We start from the raw sequence: 24,766 nt of genomic DNA on the forward strand, positions 1-24,766 counted from the left end.
CATTGACTTTTTAAAGAAAATTGACTCTTATAAAAATCATGAAAATCTAAACTTTCATTAAAATAAAATTTGTTAATTTACATAAGTTGGATCAAAATAATACAAAATCGATCAGAGCATATGTAATTCACAACTTGTTTACATGCCAACACACTTGATACAACAAAATACATACTTCACGAATTACTTCTGATCTGATCTGCTAGTAGAGTTATGATGTCCCTACAAATCCTAATTCGATCTTCCTGTTTCTTGGTACCTACGTATAAACCTTCACAGACTTAGTGATGCATAATAAAATATATAACAATGAATTCATGAAACATGCACTACTATCACTCAATTGTAACACTACCATTTGCATATATCTACTAAAATATAACATATATGTTCATGATATGCACAAATGAAACCTAACTTCTTATGAGAGTTTCAATTCAATTTATCTTTAAATGCTCGTGTACATTATTGAGAACATGAGGTACGTGAGTACACTGAGGTTGTACACAAATGCTGTCACCACAGATCGAATAAATTCCCACTAGGGGCACTTAAAATTTATCCCGAATGACCACTTTGTCCCGAAGGACCACTATGTCCCGAAGGACCACTTATAACCCTCGACTCTTGGCATGCCAATTATACCTACAACTCTCATATCATATAACATGGGCTTAAATATGAATACATGTTACATTTTCAAATCACTTTTCATATGAACAAATCACATGTACATATATGATCACTTGTCATATAATGCATAACTTGGATTTTTCTCTTATAAATGCATACATATATATATATATCATATGGAAACATGTATGAGTTATGCATGTACTCATTATAATTATAACATATGCATATACATGAATATGAAATCGTGAAATCAAATATAGGAATTAGACTTATCACAAGTCTTATTCCCATAAACAATATCTATACTAACTATGATATGCACTCACCTTAGCCTCACTTGATTCAAATCAATTCTTAGAACTGTATCTCTCTCTTGACCGCTCTAATTCTTCGATTGTTCTAGAACTTGCTTACGCTCGATGTCTACGTAATCATACATTTATACACATATTAGCATTCCAATATCATGATTCGAATCCTTAATTTCTTGGACTATAAGAAAGATTAAATTTCCTTTTCTACTTAAAGTAGTATCGGTACCCCTTGTAGGGTATCGATATTTCCCTAGTTGTGGTATCGATACCAATTTTGCATTCGATGTTCTTGTTTTAAAAATGATACCGATACGGTCCTTATGGTATCGGTACCTTTGGTACCGATATTGTTCAACTGGTATCGATACCCCTATACCAAATGTCCATATTTTACTCTTGAAGTATCGGTATCGGATGAAGCAGTACTGATACCCAAAGCCCATATTTCACTTCTTAAGCTCAAAAATTAATTCATATCAACTTAAATTTTTCATGTTTCATACTCTTAACTCAAATACACATACTTAAACCCATTTGTACTCATTTATCACAACTTTATCTTCCAAATCTATCCTCTATATAGAAATCAAGATTCATACCAAATTTTCAGTAGGTTCTAATTTCAATTCTAACACTTTATACTCCTGAATTCCACTGATGACAAGTCAAATTTAGTCTTGAAATCTAATTACTACCTCTCTACAAAGATTTCATTTAAAAACCCTCGTCTTTAATCCTTCATATCCTCTTTATTTAATTATTTTAAGATAACTTAAGCCTTTTTTAAGCTTAAGTATCACCTAATGATCAAAACCAAACTTAATTTTCAACTAATAAGAAAACTCACATTTGCTTTGGCTTTCACGTATGAAGAAGTAAGAAGAATAAGAGAACTCTGGAAACTTTTAATTTGCCTCCTTTTACTTCCACGTGGTTTTAATATAACCACTCCCAATTTAATTATTTATTTATCAATTGACAATTTTTTCCTTATATTCATCATTCTTTGAAATTCAATCATACACAAAATTTCCATATAAGTCCCTAAACTTTTCAAATTATCTACTTTAGTCACCAAATTCTGAAGTTTTACAATTTAGTCACTAACCCGGTATTGAGGATGTTACAAATCTCTCCCTTAAGAAAATTCATCCTCGAATTTTCATTACACAAAGAGATAGGGGTATTGATTCCTCTTATCCTCTTTACGCTCCCACATTGCTTCCTCTATCTTGTGATTTCTCCACAATACTTTGACTAATGAAATCATCGTATTCCTTAACTGTTTCACCTCGTGATCTAATATTTGGACTGGTTCTTCCTCATAAGTCAAGTCAGGTTGAATCTCGATCTCTTTTGATGTCAAAATATGGGAGGGATTAGATCTATATCTCCGAACCATTGAAACATAAAAGACATCATGTATCGTCTCCATTTCAAGTGGCAAAGTTAATTTATATGCCACTGGTCCCACTCTCTTAATGATCTCATAGGGTCCAATGAACCATGGACTAAGCTTCCATTTTCTTCCAAATCTCAAAACCTTCTTCCAAGGAGATACCTTTAAAATACTGTCCTAACTTGAAAATCAATTTTTTTTCTCTTCAGATTCGCATATGACTTCTGTCTATCAGCTACTCCTTTCAGATTACTCTGAATCACTTGAACTTTTTCTTCCACTTCTGAATCAATTTAGGGTCGAATACTTCTCTGTCTTTAAGTTCAAACTAATTCAAGGGCGTACGACATCTTCTTCCATATAGAGCTTAATAAGAGCCATTTTGATGCTTGACTGATAGCTATTTTGTAAGCGAATTCAGCAAGTGGTAAGTATATTTTCCATGATCCTTTGAATTTTATTACACAGGCTCTCAACATATCATCCAAAATTTGGACAGTCCGCTCAAACTGTCCATCAGTCTGAGGATCAAACGTTGTGCTAAAGTTCAATCGAGTTCCTAATGCTCTATGCAAAGTCTTCCAAAACCATGATGTGAATCTAGGATCTCGATCAGAAATAATGGAAATAGGTACACCATATAATTGTACAATCTCTCTGATATACAATTCAGTATATTTATCCATGGAGAAATCAACTCGTACCGAAATGAAATGAGTTGACTTAGTCAATCTATCTATAATCACCCAGATTGAATCTTTTTTGTTCGGAGTTAAAGGCAACACCGTCACAAAATCATCGTTACATTTTCCCATTTCCACTGAGGAATAGACATTGGTTGTAACAATCCTAACGGAACATGATGCTTGGCTTTGACTTGCTGGCAAGTCAAACACTTGGATACAAATTCTGTAATATTCATTTTCATCCCAGGCCACCAATATCGACTCTTGAGGTCCATATACATTTTGTTTCCTCCAGGATGCATCGTCAATGGAATACAATGAGCTTCTGTTAACAATTCTTTCTTTAACTCATAATCATCCGGATTCACTAATCTCCCTCGGTAATACAGGTTCCCATTAGACTTGATCTCATAATCTTTTATCTCCTCATTGTTTACTTGTTGCAACTTCTTTAAACAATTTTCATCTTTTGCTTATAATTCCTTAATTCGATCTAGACATAATGGCTTAAGATTCAATTCCGCACATATTGTACCATCTCCATTTAATGACAATCTGTATCTAAAGCTCGCAAAGCTAAAAACGTATTTCGACTTAATGTATCCGCTACTACATTCGCTTTTCTAAGATATAAATCAATCACCACATCATAATCTTTTAAAAATTCCACCCATCTTCTTATCTTAAATTCAACTCTTTATGAGTCATAAAATACTTCAAACTTTTATGATCGGTGTATAAATAGCAATGTTTGCCATATAGATAGTGACAACATATCTTAAGAGCGAACACAACTGCATTCATCTCTAGATCGTGCATTAGATAATTCTTCTCATGCGATTTTAATTGTCTCGAAGCATAAGCCACCACATTGTCTTCTTGCATCAACACACATCCCAAACCATTATGGGACGCATCGCTATAAATCATAAAATTCTTGTCAGACCCAGGTTGAACTAACACTGGAGCTTCTGTCAAAATCTTCTTTAACATTTCAAACTCTCTTGGCATTCCAGAGTCCAAACAAATTTTACATATTTCCTCATCAACCTAGTTAAGGGTAAAATTATCATCGAAAAGTTTTGAACGAATCTTCGATAATAATCGATAAACCCTAAAAAACTTCAAACTTCAGACATATTCTTTGGAACTTCCCACTCTATAATGGCTTTAATCTTTTGAGTATCCACTCGAATTCCTTCACAGAAATTACATGTCCAAGGAATGTCACTTCGCTCAACCAGAACTCACATTTAGATAATTTAGCATATAACTTCTTATCTCGCAAAATTTGCAAAACTATCTTCAAATGCATACTATGCTCTTCTTCCGACTTCGAATACGCCAATATATCGTCAATAAATACCACTATGAACTGGTCCAAATATGGTTGAAATATTCTATTCATTAGATCCATGAAAGTAGCCAGTGCATTTGTAACTCCAAAAGACATCACAATAAACTCATATTAACCATACCTCGTTCTAAATGTCGTCTTTGGAATATCTTTCTCTTGAATCTTCAATTGATGATATCCCGGCCGCAAATCAATCTTGGAGAACACTGAAGCTCCCTTCAACTGATCAAACAAATTGTCAATTCTAGGAAGGGGATACTTATTCTTGTTAGTCACCTTATGGAGTTGTCTATAATCAATGCAGAGATACATTTATCTTTCTTTTTTACAAATAAAACTGGAGCTCCCCAAGGTGATACACTTGGTCTAATAAACCCTTTGTCCAACAATTCTTGTAATTGAATCTTTATTTCCTGCAACTATTTTAGGTCCATTCTATATTGTGCCATTGCAATTGGTGCTATTTCCGGCATTACCTCAATTGAAATTCCATCTCTCTATCTGGAGGTAAACCTGGAAACTCTGTAGGAAATACATCTGGGAATTTTCTTACTATGGGAATTTCTTCAATCCTTTTTTCTTTGGTTCTAACATCCAACACATTAGCAATGAACCCCTGATATCCCTGTAGCAGTAATTTATTTGCTAACATCACTGATATTACATTTGCCAATGGATTTCATCCTTCACTAAATATAATAACTTCTACTCCTTCTGAACTGATCAGCGTTACTTTCTTTAGTCTACAATCAACATTAACATGATAATGATATAACCAATCCATTCCCAATATCACTTCGAATTCGTCAAAGGGTAATTCCATCAGATTAGAAGGGAATTCAATTCCCTGAACCTGTATGGGACACCTCCGACACACCATATTTACTCGAGCACTATACCCTAACAATTTGTCACTATCACATCATTGCTAGTAGCTTCTAACTGAATGTTCAATTCCCTCACTAACTTACTACTAATGTAAGAATATATAGAACCCGAATGAATCAGTACTAAAACATTCTTATCATGCAATTAAAAAATAACTGCAATAATCTCTAGGTAATCTCGATCTTCATTAGTCTTGAGATTATACACTCGAGTAGTGGAGCATATTTCTTGTTGAGTAGAGGACTTGGCTGACTTCTTTCTCTACCTCTACCCCTTCTCTCTGAGTCATAGTAACAGACCTCTCCGACTGTGCAAACTCCCCGTCTATCATGGGACAATCCCGGATAAAATACCCGATGTCCCCACATTTGAAGCAAGCTCCAGAAATCATTCTACATAACCCTGGATTATTCTTTCCATAATTTGGACACTGTATGACTTGGCCCTGGTTAGATCTCCCAGTTCCAGATCCCATAGAATGAGTTTGTCTAGCTCTCATCAGATTCGATCCTCTGGCGGATGATGCAACTATCTCCGATCTCGCCTGGGATTGAGAACCAGCATCTCTACCTTTTTTTACTGGTGTGAAACTTGAAGAAGCACCCATTTTTTTAGACGTCTAGCTCTTTGGTCTCAAAACCTTTCATTCTGAGCTCTTTCAAGAGCTTTGGCACGATTAACTACTTGTTGAAACGAGGACATGTTCAACAATCAACATCTCTTTCAATCAAGGACGCAATCATTCCACAAAGCACTGACAAGCATCATTCTCTGTAGAAATAAGTTCGACAATAGAGCGGCTCAACTTGTTGAACTCACATTCATATTCATACACTGTGCGATTTCATTTCTTCAGATTCATAAACTCTTGCTTCATTTGTCAGATGAACTGATCTCTTATATACTTATGCTTGAACTCCTATAAAAACAAGTACCAAGTTATCTGATCACTATTCATTCTTAGTGTAACATTAGTCCACCAAATTCTTGCTTGCCCTCGGATCAAGGAGACCACTCCATCCAGCTTCTCCGAATAAGAAACAATGAAGTCCTTCCAACATGATTTTCACATCATTAAGCCAAAGGTCCGCAGCAACAAGACCTTCTTTGGCTTCACCTCTAAATTATGGAGCTCCTAAACCCTTCAACTCCTTCGCAACATTCATTCTCTAAGTTAAAGAAGTAGGAGGTTGGAAACACGCTAAGACAACGTCTAACGTCCTGAAGAAAATACCTTGATCACTACAGACACTTCAGATGGTGCATGTTCTTCACCTTGCCTGGCCATGGCAGGTGAATTACTACTCTCAATGGGCCTATCATCTCCCTCTTCACTTTGAGAACTATCATGTCAGGACATCTAATAAGATATAATCGTATCATTTTATTAGCAAAACAACATACTCATTATTCTATCAGATAAGAAGTTTTCACTATTTTGTTGACATATATACATTTAAAATTATTCTAGACTTCGGTTTAGGCCTAGAACCGGCTAAACCTGGCTCTGATACCAATAAATATAACACCCCCAACCCGTACTCGACCCGGATACAAATTCGAGGTGTCACGTTGATTTTTTTAATAAAAAATTTGACTTTTATAAAAATCATGAAAATTTAAACTTTTATTAAAATAAAATTTGTTAATTTACATAAGTTGGATCAAAATAATATAAAATCGATCAGAGCATATGTAATTCACACCTTGTTTACATGCCAATACACTTGATACAACAAAATACATACTTCATGAATTACTTCTGATCTGATCTTATAGTAGAGTTATGTTGTCCCTGCAAATCCTAATTCTGATCTTCCTGTTTCTTGGTACCTACGTATAAATTACTTACACGCTAAGTCACAGACTTAATGAAGCATAATAAAATATATAACAATGAATTCATGAAACATGCACTACTATCACTCCATTGTAACACTACCATTTGCATATATCTGCTAAACTATAACATATATGTTCATGACATGCACAAATGAAACCTAACTTCTTATGAGAGTTTCAATTCAATTTATCTTTAAATGCCCATATATTATTGATAACAGGAGGTATGTGAGTACACTAAGGTTGTGATCAAATGATGTCACCACAGCTCGAATAAATTCCCACTAGGGGCACTTAAAATTTGTCCGAATGACCACTTTGTCTGAAAGACCATTATGTCCCGAAGGACCACTTATAACCCTCAACTCTTGGCATGCCAATTATGCCTACAACTCTCATATCAAATAACTTGGGCTTAAATATGAATACATGTTACATTTTCAAATCATTTTTCATATGAACAAATCACATGTACATATATGATCACTTGTCTTATAATGCATAACTTGAATTTGTTCACTTATAATTGCATACATCATATATTATATCATATGGAAGCATGTATGAGTTATGCATGTACTCATTATAATTATAACTTATGTATGTATATGAATATGAAATCGTGAAATCAAATATAGGAATTAGACTTATCACAAGTTTATTCCCATAAAACAATATCTATACTAACTATGATATGCACTCACCTTAGCCTCACTTAATTCGAATCAGTTCCTAGAACTGTATCTCTCTCTTGACTGCTCTACTTCTTTGATTATTCCGGAACTTGCTTACGCTCGATGTCTACAAAATCATACATTTATACACATATCAACATTCCAATATCATGATTCGAATCCTTAATTTCTTGGACTATAAGAAAGACTAAATTTCCTTTTCTAATTAAAGTAGTATTGGTACCCCCTGTAGGGTATCGATACTTCCCTAGTTGTGGTATCAATACCAATCCGGGTATCGAGACCAATTTTGCATTCGATGTTATTATTTAAAAAATTGTACCGATACAGCTCTTATGGTATCGATACCTTTTGTATCGATACTGTTCAACTGGTATCGATACCCTTGTACCAAATATCCCTATTTTGCTCTTGAAGTATCGGTACTGGATGAAGCAATACCGATACCCAAAGCCCAGATTTCACTTCTTAAGCTCAAAATTAATCCATATCACTTAAATTCTTCATGTTTCATTCCCTTTCATACTCTAAACTCAAATATTCATACTTAAACCCATGTGTGCTCATTTATCACATCTTTATCTTTCAAATTCTATCCTCTATATAGAAATCAAGAATCATACCAAATTTTCAACAGGTTCTAATTTCAATTCTAACACTTCATACTCCTTAATTCCACTGATGATAAGTCAAATTTAGTCTTGAAATCTAATTACTACCTCTTTACAAAGATTTCATTTAAAACCCCTCATCTTTATTCATTATATCCCCTTCATCTAATTGTTTTAAGAGAACTTAAGTTTTCCTTAAGCTTAAGTATCACCTAATGATCAAAACCAAACTTAATTTTCAACTAAAAATCAACTAACAAGAAAACTCACCTTTGCTTTGACTTTTACGTATGAAGAAGGAAGAAGAAGAATAGAACTCTAGAAACTTTTAATTTGCCTCCTTTTACTTCCACGTGGTTTTAATATAACCACTCCCAATTTAATTATTTATTTATCAATTGACAATTTTTTCCTTATATTCATCATTCTTTGAAATTCAATCCTACACAAAATTTCTATATAAGTCCCTAAACTTTTCAAATTATCTACTTTAGTCACCAAATTCTAAAGTTTTACAATTTAGTCACTAACTCGGTATTGAGGATGTTACAAATATTAATTAATAACTCATTCAAAAGAAGGACTTAATAAATAAAGGGAAAGAGATTCAGTCATAGTCACTCCAAAGATAAGGCGTCAAATGGGTTGTTTAAGATAGACATTAGATGCCAAATACAACATTACCAGTTGTAAATACATTAATGGCTTACCCTTTTAACATATAATTGCTTCTAATGCTCCATGTTTAATGTTCCTCAATAGCCAAACATGACGAGAATCTAAAGCATATAGAGAAACTAAAATCATAGGACCTCATAATTCTTGTAAATTCATGGCATGTCAGCATTAAAAGATATTGTAAAACATAGAGGACACTGCCACAAACATATATATGCCAGAAGTGAAGGAGCAAATGTGCAATGACTGGGCAACATATCAAGTAGCTGTTGTAAATATACTACCCTCTCATGATGCCTTTCGAGTTACGTGCATGCAGAATTATCTTCTAAAGTTATAATTCAATACAGATTAAACTGTAAAATTTCCAAAACATGTAAAAAAATCCAATTCGTTCAGTCACATAATCAACATGAACTTATTAAAAAGAATACGAGCTTACATGACGCCGAAAACCACAGTTGAATCAATACAATTCCCAGTAAACTAGTACTAGCAGTCTCTCAGATTGAGTCTGGCGATTTCACTATGTCGATACTCATAATCAATTCCATGATTTAAAGAAAAAACCAAACAAGAAGATCAAAAAAATTTAGCCTAGGACATTCTTTCACTTCTATTTTGATGAACTGAATATCTTTCATAAGGAGTACTAAAAGTTTTGATTAAGAAGAAGGAAATAAAATTAGATGGTTTGGTTCAAAACTAACACTGAATATCCAGATCATTAACATGCAATTCCAGAAACATAAAAAATTCAACAAAAAAACACACAATGCGAGCTGAAAATGGGAAAATGCGATAGAGGAAAAGCTTACTTCCGGATATCCCAAAAGAGAAAATAAATACATTCTTGCAAGTGAGGGGAGATGCTAAGAAATAAACGCAATCGGTGTTGCGTTCCAGCAATTCTTCCTCCATTTTTTCTTTGTAAATAAAAAGTTGAAAGACAGAGCACTGCATGGGTTTACAATTTTACATGGCGGAAAATTAAAGAACAAAAACCAAACGAGAGTGCATGCGAGCGAAAGAGATTGAAAGGTGAATGAGCTGTTTGGGATTTCATTATATTTGATCATCTGTTGGAAAATCTTTAACCATAAGGATTAAACGAATAAATTATCATATGTCATTTATACAAAATAATTCCAGCTTTGTGGGTGACTTTCAACAATGATACTTAGTTTATCTTAGTAGTATTTGTCAACTCTGCATTTCTAACCCCATTTTTTCTCACAAGCATTTCATCCATCATCTATGTTTCACTTGAGATGACTTGTATCTATCATTACACCTTGAATCGTTGATGGTCCCGATAGTGTCTTGGTCGGGTCTTCTCTCAATGGAACCTTATTCAAGTCAACACCTCCACATAATTCAAAGTTAGATTAGAATTCCCCATGCATCCCCGGCTAAAAAGTTACGCTAGAAATGAGAATATAGAAGAAAAAAAGGAAATTTGAGATCGAAAAGGAATTTGGGGTTTGGAATAAAATTAAGGCTGTGTTGTAAGTTTTAAAAGTTGAAGGACTTAAATACAAGCACCTGAAAAGTTCAGTGACCATATTGCAAACGTACTAACGATAGTGTAACGGTCAGGGATCATATTGCAAACAGACTAAATGTTGGAGGACTGTATTTCAAGTTTTAAAAGTTGGGAGACCTAAATGAAAGCTTTAGAAAAGTTCAGTGACCATTAATATACTTTACCCTTAATTTAAACAATAAACTTATGACTAGACACGAGACTTGAATCTTACAAGTTTCGACCCGATTCAATTCTATTGAGTCGAATTTTTAAAAATAATTGGGTTCGAGTCGAGTCGGATCAAATGTTTTAGAGGACATGTTTATGTCGAGCTGAATTAGGGTTTAAGGTGAAAATATATAACCCGACCCCAAAAATAATACAATTGTATCTTATATATTTAAGGATAATTGTAATAACAATCATCTATATATTATTTTTTAATTAAATCTATGTTTTTATCGAATAAAATTAATATTTTTATTAATATATTTGTTTCAAGTAGGCTCGACCCTACACAACACATACTAATCCCTAAATATATTATTTTTTAATTGTCCTCCCGTTTCAGCCCTAACTAATTCAGACTGACCCGTGTCGCACACCTGGTTTTAGTGGATGAGTCTCCTAATGAGGATTTTTTACATACACAATGACTTAAACTTAAGACCTACTTAAATAATATTATCAAATTAGTTACCACTTGAATCAACCTGTTGATGAATATGCTATTTATTTTAAAAAAACACAAGAAAATAAGTGTGATAAATTATAACAAATTAACATAAATGTAGCTTTCACCTTCTTTTTGGAAATTTAATTAGTTCAAACGAGATTTTAACTTTTAGAATGTTAGATTTAATTTATCTTTGTACTAGGATGAAATGTTAAAAAAAAGTTACAATTAAAATGAACATTTTAATCCTATGCATTTGAAAAATTAAATATTTAATTTAAAATATTAAATATATTATTCGTTGAACTAAAATGTTGGGTTGAAATACTCATAAAATGTCTACATATTATAGAATTGCATTTTTCAAAACAATTTTTAATGAAATGATGTCTAATTTTAATATGTTTAATTTTAAAATGTTGGATGAGATTCTTAACAAGACAAATAATAGTGGTATTATCACTCTTAATGAAAATTATAGCTACATCAATTTCATAGCTAATTAGTTGTTGTTTCATCATAAAATGTGTGCACAACAATACTGATCAAAATGTATTATATCTCGACAGTTACTAATGCAACACTTTTTTAAAATTATTGAAAAATAAAATTAGTTTAGTCCCTAATTTTTTTATATTAAATGTGACCTTTAATATGAGAAAAAAATCATTTGATTATCAGAATCAAGCGTTAAAATGACTATCACAACGCTTACATACAGTTCACAATGCTTACATAATAATCTACAATGCTGATGTGACAGTTTACGATGTTGATATGATAGTATATAATGGACGATGACATGGTAATGTGCTTAATTGATATTTTTGAATAAGTTTGAAACCTAATCAATTCTTTTAGAAAGTTTGAAGACTTACTTAATTTTTAAAAAAATAAGAAAGTATTTAAATTTAAAATTTAAAATATAAACAATTATTAAGATATTCAACAAATTAAATTATTAAAAAAACCAATTTAAAAACCACCTTGTGTGTAGAAAAAGTTAAAAGATCACATTGCTTTTTAACAAAATTTTGAGGGATCATATACCATTAAGTAAAAAAATTATTATTAGAAGGATTTAAATCTATGTAAGTTAAAATTCTAGATCTCATGATATCATATTTTTTTAAATTTCCAAAATAATTTCAATGAAAATAATGTAAACATCTTTTCTATGTTTTCATATTTTAACTTATTTTTGCTTTTATTTTCCTTAAATTATTTTTTAATTTTACAACCAAATACATATTCCTTAATATTTTCTATTATGTAAAAAAATGAAAATAACATAAAATATCTAAATCCAAATGAACATATCAAATTCATTTGTAAATTTATCATGAGAAAAACAAAAACCAAAATAAATTTGAAGTGCCCAAATTAATTTTCGATTTTTTTATATTTCTGATAAATTATCTTAAAATATTTTTAAAATTTTCTTTCTATTATCATAAATTTTAACATATCAAAATATTTAAAAATTATAACAAAGATAATTTAATAAAACATGCTAAAATAATCTCAGCTTTTTTTTTCAATCAATAAACTAGTAATGTAATCTTAAATAATTTAATAAGTAATCTCACATCTAATAATTAATAATATATCATTCCTCTTACCAAACAACTTAATTTTAGGCCTTCAAATCACAAAAAAAGAAACCGAAAACTTGCTAAAATAGTGAAAACATTAATGTTGGCTCCCATAATCTATCGTTGACAACCAGATTTGGCTACAAGAGTCGCATGCAAATGATCCAAAGCGTTTTTTTCTATTTGGGTTAATGTAAAAATAAGTGCTCAAACTATACCTAAAGAACATGACCAAACGCTTACAAGCAGGCATTTCGAGAATACAGAATCATAGTCAAGCTAAAAACCTATTTACTGAAGACAACAACACGCCTATAGGTTCGGTAACAGCGGCTACCTACCATTATAGATATGATTCCCGACTCGGTCTATCGGGATTATGGTGTAGGTAACCTGATTAGAGATGGAAAGAAAGCTAATCCTACACAATATGATATAAGGAAACGAATAAGTTGATATGGTTTGGTTAGAAGGAACAAAATAACAAGGACAGTAGGGTAGGGTTATGGGAAGACAAAAAAGCAAGCATTAGGGCATGCACAACCACCAGCAAAACAAGAGTGAGGCCAAGCATTTTATGCTGGGACCAGGATAAATTTTGGGTGCGGTGGGCAAGGCCAATGCATACCGCCCCTTGTCTCCATTCCAGGCCACCAATAGGAATTGAACGGTAAAAAGACGGAGAAGATCATTCCACTCTCCCACAATGAATCTTTTATTACATTTTTTCCTTCAGATATAATCAACTTAAATAACAATAGTCAGCATCTTTAAACATTCCCATGCGAGTAACTAGTATATATAATATTAGCAGAGACTTGAGTCCTGACAGGGGATTGGGGTTCTACCTCATTTTCTTTCTTCCCAACAAACTCTTCACATCCCCCCAAAAAAATTTCCTTGCTTCTCTGTATCTGTTTCCCATCGGAAGCAGTCACCGGAGTTGCTGCCTTCTTCCATGTCATTCCAAAATGCAAATGAAAACAAATGTGTCATAGAAAACAAACGACCTGTCAATAACATCCTAGCAAATGGGTAAAGGGGATGAACTAAGCACTTGTTAGCAGCATGATACAAGAATCAGGTTTATGCAGTAAGTGCACTTTCTGTCATCAAATTAATGTGATAAAGCAAAAAATGAAGATAGGACCTTAAAGGGAAAACAGGTCATCCAAAAACTTACACTCCACTGAAGAAAAATTACTCTTGGAAAAGTCATTTGGTGCATAGTCCAAAGTTTGGACTTCGGAAGGCACCAGAAAAAAAAGATTGACAGAAAATAATGGAGCTAAAAAACCTTTAGTAGTCAATCCTCTATGAAGCAAGAAACATGAAATAGCCACTGTTTTAGAAAACTGGTCTTACACTTTCCCCAATCCCAACAGCACATTACTTTTACATCATCAACTCAGTGACCTGTCACCAAAGCTCCAGCTTCCACCAGTGCCAACCATTTCTTCCTCCGACCACACCATACTCACAAAGAAAAGAGGACATGTTACTCACCACCAAATCATAAACCAAAAGCCCAAAGGAAAACCCAATCCAACTCCCATACCAGCAAAATGAATAACTAAAATCAAGAAGGCATTTGTCTTCGGTTGTGTTTATATCATCGAAAATCATTTGTATCCTTGAAATCCAGTGTCAGCCAAACAAAGACTTAGATTTTTTCAGTATTATCAGCAGCAGATTTTGTAAACATTTATGTTGTCTAATTGCATTAGAGCCCTAACTATGTTTACTGTTTTATTAAGAGTACCTACTGTTTTAGGAGTCTTTTAAGATTAGGAGTCCTTATTATCTTTATCTCTGGATAAACTTTATCTTCCAACAAAGTACTTTATTAGCAGTTAATAAGTATTAAATAGGGGACATATGTATGCTATTACGGCATATTAGAAAATAAGAACTTCAACATAAATACAGTGGCAGTTTTCCATTTCTATAAAAGAAGAAATATAGAACAGAAGAGAAAAAAAAGGTACCTCTAGGGATCATATTCACATTTAATCTAATCCACCACAATCTAGAAGGCTTTAACAGAGAAAACTAATTCCAGAAAGACTAAGGGAAAGATGATAAGTAATACAAATGCATAGAAAATAAGGTAGCACCAGTCAATCAAGCCAAAAAAAAATACCATTCACGGGTAAAATGTTTGTTACAAAATTGATATAAGAAGTTGCTTTCTATATAATGCTTACCTCAAAGGAATTTAGAAGGATGTTCTTCCAGTTCCCTAATCATTATCAGCATTGGAGCCCCCAAAGCTGCTAAAACGACTAGATCGAGAATCACCATGGCTTCCACCACTTTGGACTGAACGATTACCACCAAATCCACCAGAACGATTGTCATTAAATCCACCTGGATTGCCTGAACCAAAGTCCCCAAATCCACTAGTACGTCTCGTACCAAAATTACCATAGCTACTAGAACCATCTGATTTACCCAATTCCCCAAATCCACTTGGACGACCGAATGCAGAACCACCAAAGTTTCCAGACCGGTTATTCGATCCAAAGCGACCTCCATAACCACCCATCTCATCAGAAAACCCACCACTACGAGCAAATCCGGAACTCCTATTACCTCCAGAACGGCCAAATCCATATTCCCCTTGCCGACCAGAACGACCAAAACCCATATCACCATATCCACGATCTCGTGTACCTCCAAATGACCCAAATCGACCACCAGCACCGACATCATCGAACATGCCAGTGCTCTCACCATCAACCTGAATCCCAGGAAGCTGCAAAAATTAAGATCAATCAGTCTATAAGTTCAATACATGAAAATATAGGGTAACATAACAATCCATGTCAAATTCATGTATATCTTTCAGGTACCATTACTTACCAAGAGGTCATTTTTTATAAGAATTATTTTATTTATGTTCTCATTTTAGAATGTGATGTTAATTAATTGTAATTGGTTGGCATACAAGACTTTTTCCCTTTCGCAATCCATGTTTTATGCATAACTTGGTCTAATCATTTGGGTAAGGATTGAATGAAAAAAATTCTTTCATAATAGAGGTTTCTCATTTGGGTGGGAATGTTGTGTTGGTTTTCTGGCCGATTCGGTTACAGGCCAGACACAGTTGAGGTCGTTGTAGATTGTACAGGGCTGTTTGGCATGTTTGGGTAGTTTTTTGTTTTTGGTTATTTTGATATAGTCCCTTGGCTGTATTTTATTATGGTTAATAAAATTTTTAAGGCACTCTTTTCCCTCTTCCGCTGATTGATGAGCTTCTCTACAAGCTCATACAATCAAGAAGGGGTTTTTTAATGAGGCCTTCGATTCCTATAAAAAAAAAGAATTAGATGTTTGAGTCATAATAGCAGCTGGTCATTTCCCCCCTCTTTCTGTACATCAGGTATGTTATAATGTTTTACGTGCAACATTGAATTTATGTCATTCTTAATATTCTTAGACTATATGATACTATTCTCCAATCATTTAAAAGCTAGACAATGTATTAAAGCAGCTAGGAAGGTCCAGGTTGGAAGGATAGTTAAAGATTTTCTTCTATTCTATGGTAATTTACTCCCTTCTTTACACTTTAATGGTGATTTTGATTCTTAAATGAGGATTGAGGAGTCATATTATTAGAAAGAAACTAGGGTCTGGTTCATGGGGATCTTATAGATACTAGTTAAATTTAGTTAAATTTCTATTTTAGGATTTTTTTTAATTAATGTGCTATTCTCACCATATTCAAGAGAATATTTATCACCTGCACCAATGCTGTAGGAACTCATTATCATTTCCCAAGAAACAAAGATTGAGAATCTCACACCACAAATCTTTAATTATATAGACAATTCGATATTTGAATGCAGAACGACTTGTACAAATAACATTTGAAGATTGACTATTTGAGAGTTAGTACTGGAAATTTAGCCTGAAACTGAAAACAAACGCTTTACAAATTAAAACCAGCAAGTTTGAACTAGTACTGGTCAGGTCTTTGGTTCAAAGGGAATTATTAATGTGCAAACCAGTACAGAGCGACAACAAAACCAGATAAAACCAGGCAAAAACTAGTTAAGATTACAACATAAGATAAAAGGCTAAAATAGCTTAATAATGTTCTGGTCAGCTCCAGTTTCAAGAGGCTAAAAGATTGTCAAAGTTTTTGGGACGATAATTGGTTCGTTCCACAAATGCAGCAAATATCGTTCAGGTTCATGACAATTAAAGGAACAATTAAGGAAAGAAAAGAAGACTGCTGCTTTTTAAATGTGTATGGTCCTATAGTTGATTCGGGAAAGGAGGCTTTCTTTGAGGAACTGCTTAGCTTCGTTAGTACAATGGACTATCCCTTGTGTATAGGAGGTGATTTCAATGCTTATTTGTCGCAGGATGAGAAGATTGGGAAAACACAGAATGTGAACTCTTTAAGGCTCTTCAGGGATTTCGTGTTTCAAGCTAAACTAGTGGACCTACCGTTGGCTGGAGGGAGTTTCACATGGTGCAACAACAGGGAAGTTCCTTCTTTTTGGAGACTGGATCGGTTTTTAGTAAATGACAAATTTTTACTGCTGTTCCTAGACATTGTACAGGTCCTAATGCCAAAATCACTTTCGGATCATAATGCAGTGGCGTTGGAAACGTGTAACATTAATCGGGGTCTGAAACCTTTCAAACTCTTTAATTATATTATGGACGAGGTGGGATTTCAAGACACATTAGAAGGGAAGATCAAAGAGATGAAGAAGGGGAAAAGGAGGGGTATCGAAAGCTTATTATAAGAATCAAAGGAGGTGATTAGAAGCTGGTCAAACAATAGCCGTTTGAAATACCGAGATTGATAGAGAATTTGGAGAAGTACATTTCTGATCGGGAAGCAGAATTACAGCAAGGGAATTCCCTGGTTTCGATGGAGGCCATTGCAAGAGATAAGAGAGAGTTACGGTCTTTGTATAAAAAAGACGAACTTATTTGGTTCCAAAAGTCAAGGGCGAATTGGATTCAGGATGGTGATCGAATCTCAAGATATTTTCACCAGTGTACATCAAATAGAGGCAGGGTTAATGCTCTAAAGACTTTGGAAGTGGACGGTAATTTGACTTCAGATCCGAATCAGATAAAATCTAATATTCTTGAATTTTTCAAGAAAGCTTATAATTTTAAGCCAACGTTGGAGGTGGAGCATTTGGATCTGAATTTTAGTAGGCTTTCTGAGGAGCAAAGTGCCGTTTTGGAAAACAATTTCTCGGAGAACGAAATTTGGGAGGCAGTCGTCTCATCGGATAGTAATAAGGCGCCGAAACCGGATGTGTTGAACATGGGCTTCTTTAAGAGATTTTGGCCGGTGCTGAAAGAAGACATTCTGAAGTTTTGAAGGGGTTCTATTATGGGAAGAAATTAAGTAAAGGCGTGAATCACTCATTTATCACGCTTATTCCGAAGAAGCCGAATCCGGTTGGTATAGAGGAGTATAGGCCCATTAGTTTGGTAGGGAGTTTGTATAAGATTTTGTCTAAAGTATTATCAAGAAGATTAAGGACGTGCATAGAAGTGTTGATTGGCCCTTCACAGTTTGCATTCATTCCAGGGAGACAGATTTGTGACTGCTCCTTTATAGCAAATGAAGGCATCGATTATTGGAGGAGGAAAGGGAGGAAAGGTTTTGTGTTCAAAGTGGATTTTAGAAGAGCCTATGATACTTTGGATTGGACGATCTTGCTCAAAATTATGGAGTACATGGGGTTCGGACAGAGATGGCGGTCTTGGATCTTAGAGTGCTTATCTTCAACTTTCATTTCGGTTCTAGTGAATGGCTCTTCCACAGAAAGCTTTAACATATCTCGGGGATCACGCCAAGGATGTTCCTTATCTCCGCTTCTTTTCAATCTAGGGGGAGAGTTTCTTAACCTGCTGCTTTCCAAAGCAATTGAGTTGGGGCTGTTCGATGGCTTTCAGATCGGTTGCAACAATAGGTCCTTCTCACTTTCTCATTTGCAATTCGCAAATGATTTGATAATTTTTTGTAGAGCCTCAGAAGGTCAACTAAAGAATAGCAAGAGGATTTTGGTAGTCTTTGAGTTGTGCACATGTTTGTAGCTGAATCTATCAAAGAGTAAGATTTACGGCATTAATGTGGAAGATCATATAGTCAAAGAGTGGGCAAGCTCTATAGGGTGTAGTTTTGGAGTTTTTCCGACGGATTATATGGGGCTTCCATTGGGTGCAAGGCGGAATTCGGTTTCTCTATGGGAACATATAGTTAAGAATTTCTATCAAAAGCTGGTTGGGTGGAAAACGGGAACGTTATCCCTTGCGAGAAGGGTTGTTCTAATTAAATCTGTCTTGAATTTGCTACCAAATTATTATATGTCATTATTCAAACTGCCTGTGGGTGTCCGGAAAAAGTTGGAAGCTCTAATGGCCAATTTTTTGTAGGGAAGCTTGGCACAGAAAAGTCGGATCCACTGGGTGAAATGGTCAACAGTTTGTAAAAAGAAAGATTTTGGGGGTTTGGGTATCTCCGATTTAAATATGAGGAATAGGGCTCTATTGGGAAATGGGTTTGTAAGTTTAGTAGTGAGAAGGAGTCTTGGTGGAAGCGGATGGTTTGTTGCAAGTATAATTTAGATAGGAAATCAATTGCGATGGACAAGAATACATCCACCCTTGCCTCTTGGATTTGGAAATGAGTCATAAACAACTATCAGACGAATGATACCTTTGGATTGTGCTTTCATAATCACCTTATTCTACAAGTGGGGAAGGGAGAGTCCATTTTGTTTTGGCATGATAATTGGTTATGCAACATCCCATTGAAGACTAATTTCCTAGGTTGTTAGCATTGTCGATTAAAAAGGATGGGGTTATTGTGAACTATGGTTGTGTTAGCAATGGGAGGTGGGTTTGGGACATTCAAATGAGAAGGAATTTGATGGAGAGTGAATATGCTCTAAGGATTGAACTGCTTCTTTTGTTGGATAGTGTTCGTATTGGATTGGAGGTGGATGATTGCTACGCTTGGAAGGGTAACGGGGAGGGAGTATATTCGGTTAAATCATGCCTTAACTTAGTATCTAGCCTGTCCAATCCGGATTTGTGCTGGTCTAAGCTTGTATGGGTTGGTTTAGCGCCTCCAAAAGTGGAGGTTCTTCTTTGACAGGTGCTCCACTAGAAGTTGGCTGTTAAAACTGCCTTATTGAGTCGGGGTGTTCGAGGAATCGAGGATTCTCTATGCACGGTCTATGGTTTGGAGCCGGAGTCGGTGTGCCACTTGTTCTTTTCTTGCAAAGTTGTTTGGGGGATTTGGGCGCGGTTTCTTCGAATGTGGAATTTATACTCTGTTTTCCCCAATAATCCCAAAGGTTTTCTGTTATCTTGGTTGGATTTAATTCCGGATTCGGAAATTTGGAAATTTGTGACGGGTGTTGTTTTTGTGAACTGTTTGAAATTGCAGAAATAATATAGTGTTAGAGAAGGGTAGGTTGGATCAGATTAATCTTTTCTTTCTGGTTAGGTATAGGGTGGCTTCTTGGTTCTTGGCTAAGAATTCTAATTACCCTATCCCTCTTGATTGCCTTATGGGAGACTTAACCTTGGCTGATTTGCACCGTTCTTCTTCGAAGATTGTTTTGACTAAGTCACAGTGGTGTCCCCCCTCCGGGTTTCTTTAAAGTGAATGTTGATGGGGCTGTTAATTTTGACTGGAGGTGCAGTGGTATTGACGGTGTGCTCAAGGATGCTAAAGATAAGAGGTTGGGGTTTTTCTCAAGAGCATCCGGACCCAATCCTTGCCGAGTTTAAAGCAATTCAAGCTGGTTTAGATTTGTTTTTGAATTCAGTGTGGAGGGATAAGGGGAGTCTTATTTTAGAGAGTGATTCCTCTATTGCATTGAAATGGATTAACAATCCGGAGACATGCCCAGTTCTTTATGTTCATCTGGTTAGAGGAATTGCTAAGATAGTGTTAGAGTTCAATGTTATAAATAGGCTTGTTAACAGATGTATTAATGGGGAAGCTGATAGTTTAACTAAAACGGGCATAGGCTAGTGTAAGGTCAGGTGCTTTGGTTGGGTGAGGTGGATGTCTGTTGTGGATGTTTAAATGGGGATCTTTTGTAATGTGTCTGATCTGTACCTGGATGTATCTTTATGTTTAGCAATAAAATTTTGGGCACTCTTTTCCTCCTCCCAATAGCCGTTTTTTTTTCGGGGCTTGATGGTTATGAAGGAGGTTTTTAATGAGGCTCTATTCTTATAAAAAAAGATTGTCAAAGTTGAAAACTTGACTTTTGCTAGACTCACTTAAAAACTTTCACTTTAGCTATTAAAACTTCTTTTAGCTTCCCTATTCCTAACGTTCAAAATCCTCAATACAGCATCAACATTGTAAAAGATATTTAAAAAAACCTCCCCTAATAAAGAACGGAAAATAAAATGAAAAAAAAAACATGCACAAAAAAAGGATACAAGATATTACCTCAGAAAATTTGCATCCTACTTCTTTCTCAATAACCCTAAGAGCCCTACTCTGCTCTCGAGTGTAGATAAGAATTGCACTTCCTTTCCTTCCAGCACGACCAGTTCGGCCAGTTCGATGGACAAAAGTTTCAGACGTGTTTGGAAGCTCATAATGTATTACCTATGTAAGAATCAAATTAAAGAGCATCAAGGATCAAATTCCGCAATATCAACTCATGCAGAAACATTATTCAAAATGATGCTAGCATGGACAAACACATGCACATTAAATAATGACGGATTCCAAAAATGTAATAATACTAGAAAATTCATCATATGTAATTAGCAGTTCCGCAAAAAATACATGGCGGTTCTTCCATAAACTCCTCAATTTCAACAAACATAATTTTCTAAAAGATGTCTGCATCTTTGTATTGGTTTAACAATTAAAATCATGGCTCACTACTCTAAAATGGCCTAAATAATAGGTGACCCAAGCAATTGCAAACGGAAAAGTGCAGAATATTGATGCCAACAACATTATACCATAAGATAAAATTTTGCAATTCACACATCACAGATCATACAAATTCTTCTAGGATGCCACATTGAACAGACCCATAAGTAGATTTTCCTTGAAGTGGTACCATGACTAAGAAATCATCAAACAAGACATTGTCTGGCATCACAGGATTTTAATATTAAATTAACATTTATAATCAACAAAGTAACAATATTTACTAACAAATCTAGCTAAAAATGCCTGGAATCACCAGAAAGTAACATGAAAGCCTAACCAGGTCAACACTAGGTATATCAAGGCCACGAGCAGCAACATCAGTAGCAACTAAAATATTAAAAAGCCCATTTCGGAATCCTGAGAGAGTTGCTTCCCTCCGAGCCTGAGTGATATCACCATGCAAAGCCTCACATTTAAAGTTTCTTGACATGGCATATGCCAGCCGATCAGCATCACGCTTTGTTTGAGTGAAAACAATACACTTTCCTCCTTTCGCATGTTCCTAAAAAAGAATTTGATGATGAAAGCAATGACAATTGAGAAAAAAACATAATGAATTTGAAATGGGTACAAAACTGGAATTAAAATGAAAAGAAAAAAAAAAGTGAAAAAGCCAAGCAGGAAAACAAACAAACAAAACCCATGGGCATGGCCCTTACTGTAATTAGAGGACCAAGAATTGATGCTTTCCCACGCGAATCTGCTGCAACCGAATACAAGGAAATTCCTTCAGCCAACTTTTGATCATCTTCTCCAACCTGCAGGTGAACATAAGCCACTAGAAATAAGTGGTGCTAGGTGAATGTGTCTTGCCCTCTTTCAGAGCTTATCTTCATTATGCAAAAAAAATGAAAATGAAAACAGAATTGATCCTTAATTAGAAGTGTACTTTTAAAATAACCGAAATTTAAGTATTGGAATATAGATTATGATGGTAAAACTTTGATCATGCTAGCATTCATTTCCAAATCACCAAATTTCCATAAATATACAGCAAATGCTAAAGGCAGCACAGCACCAACTCAGTAGGGAAATACGCTAAAACAATATAGGAATGAACCAATAACTAGAAGCAAGAAATCATAACCATAAGAAAATAATGGTGAAAGAAGATATGCAAGCTAACCAGATCAATAGTTAATGGGTTTTTTAAGTGCTTTTGGGTTAGGCTTCTAATCCAATTAGGCATTGTTGCTGAAAACATCAAGCTTTGACGATTTGCAGGCAGCTTCTCCAGTATGATTTCAACATCTTCAGCAAATCCAACTTGAAGCATTTGATCAGCTTCATCAAGAACAAGAAATTGAACCTCTGTTAAGTTGAGAGTACCCCTCTTAAGCAGATCAATAATGCGGCCAGGTGTACCAACAGCTATATCAACACCATAGTCAAGTTGCCTCATTTGTTTGGAAATGGGTGTACCCCCATAAACACAAATTGTATCCAAGTTGGGGGCAGACTCATGAAATTCCTTCTCAACTTGTTTAGCAAGTTCCCTCGTTGGTGCCAAAACCAAGCACGAGGGGTTTCTACCACGTCTGCATATTTAACACAAAAGAACACAACCGGTTAAAAATGGTAATAAAACTGTCCATAATCAACCAAAATTTTAGTTTTTCACAGCACAAAAAGAATCAATATATAAATCAATAAGGTCTCTTTGGTTGTTGACTTGCTATATTTACCTTTTGCTTCCTTAATAGTTGCTAAAAGCTAAAAGTAAACACTAAAAAGCTACATTGTTGTGGTATCACTGTCATATTATTACCATTTGATAAAAATGAGCTCATAGTTCAAGCATAAAACAAATTGAAGATAGTTTAACCATTCAGAATAAAAGCAAATTATGAATCTCCATATGCGACTTTTTACCTTTTCATTTCAGAATTAGAAACAAAAAAAAAACTTATCATTTCGGACATAAAAAAGTAGCAAAAGTATCAATAACATTAACAATAAGAAAAAGGGAGGGGGATCAACAAACCCATGTTGAGCATTGTATCGAATGATTTTGTCCATGATAGGAATCCCAAAAGCAAGCGTTTTGCCTGTCCCTGTCTTAGCCCTTCCAATCATATCCCTTCCTTGCATTGCTGGTTCCAGCACCGCTCTCTACAATGAAAATGAAGGGAGAAATTATTTTTTTTGCAAAAAAATAAAAAATCATTAAAATGGTAAGAGCCTAAAGCAAGGGGTGTGTGTGTGTGTGCGTATAATTTTACCTGGATTGGAAATAATTTGGTGATACCCTTTTTATTCAGAGCAGAAACAATTTCAGGAGCAATCCCCAGAGCAGATATCTCAAGCCCATCACTTCCCTTCTCTTCAACATAATCCTCGACAGCATACTCCGCCTGCAAGTTCGTGGATGCCCTGAAATTCAACGGCCCTGATTTGGCGTGGATCCCCTTCGGTGCATACCCCGGAAAGCCAGAAAAGGGTTTGAATCTGTTAATAAAATGAGTCTCGGCATCTATAGTGGTAGCTGCTGCAGCTGTTGACTGGAAGTGTTGAAGGAGAGTTTGGACGGAGGAGACGAGAAGCCTCCTGGAGGCTAAGGAAGTTGAGCGTTTTAAGAAGGTGTTCATCATAGTTTCGTTTATGAAAATGTGTTGTTTCTAACAGACGAGAAGAGAGCTCCGAAGAAAACGGAAAGGGGTTATGTTAGGGTTTTAGAATCGCACATAGACGAAGGTGGGGTTTATGCGTCTTTATAGTAGGCAACCATGCTTCTATGAAACGACATCGTTTTCTACATTTTTTTCTTATTATTATTTGATGGAAAATCTTTTGACGAACGACAAATAGTTTTCCCCTTTTTTTTCTCTTCAAAATGAACGACATATCTCATGGTCATTGTAAAAAGAAATGGATAAAATACATTGTTCATCACTTAAATATC

At 34.8% G+C, this 24,766-nt stretch overlaps 1 protein-coding gene across 3 annotated transcripts; it reads right to left on the reverse strand.

Moving 5' to 3' along the window:
* Nucleotides 1-13,627: 13,627 nt before the first annotated feature.
* Nucleotides 13,628-24,528, reverse strand: LOC120138436 (DEAD-box ATP-dependent RNA helicase 53, mitochondrial-like). Of its 3 annotated transcripts, XM_039153900.1 has the most exons (9): nt 24,087-24,527; nt 23,849-23,976; nt 22,991-23,402; nt 22,524-22,622; nt 22,142-22,366; nt 21,364-21,525; nt 15,251-15,663; nt 15,113-15,199; nt 13,628-13,863 (listed from the first exon to the last, which is right to left on the reverse strand). In XM_039153900.1, exons 1-8 carry the CDS (start codon nt 24,453-24,455, stop codon nt 15,148-15,150), a joined length of 1,860 nt encoding a protein of 619 aa, XP_039009831.1. In that variant the 5' UTR covers nt 24,456-24,527; the 3' UTR covers nt 13,628-13,863; nt 15,113-15,147. The 3 variants fall into 3 exon arrangements, with proteins under 3 accessions (XP_039009831.1, XP_039009830.1, XP_039009829.1); XM_039153899.1 differs by having other exon boundaries at nt 15,113-15,663; nt 22,991-23,405; nt 23,852-23,976; nt 24,087-24,528; XM_039153898.1 differs by having other exon boundaries at nt 15,113-15,663; nt 24,087-24,528.
* Between the last annotated feature and the right edge of the window lie 238 nt (nt 24,529-24,766).

The sequence above is a fragment of the Hibiscus syriacus genome, unplaced genomic scaffold (assembly GCF_006381635.1).
Source record: "Hibiscus syriacus cultivar Baekdansim isolate YM2019G1 unplaced genomic scaffold, ASM638163v2 tig00110691_pilon, whole genome shotgun sequence".
Taxonomy (NCBI): Eukaryota; Viridiplantae; Streptophyta; class Magnoliopsida; order Malvales; family Malvaceae; genus Hibiscus; species Hibiscus syriacus.

Bases quoted from the DNA above. Each gene is read 5' to 3' on its own strand.
- LOC120138436 (XM_039153899.1), bottom strand. From the start codon at position 24,455: ATGATGAACACCTTCTTAAAACGCTCAACTTCCTTAGCCTCCAGGAGG. The intron at 23,977-24,086 runs GTAAAATTATAC...TTTTCATTGTAG, and splicing joins CCAAATTATTTCCAATCCAG to AGAGCGGTGCTGGAACCAGC. The intron at 22,367-22,523 runs GTAAGGGCCATG...ATTCTTTTTTAG, and splicing joins TTCTTGGTCCTCTAATTACA to GAACATGCGAAAGGAGGAAA.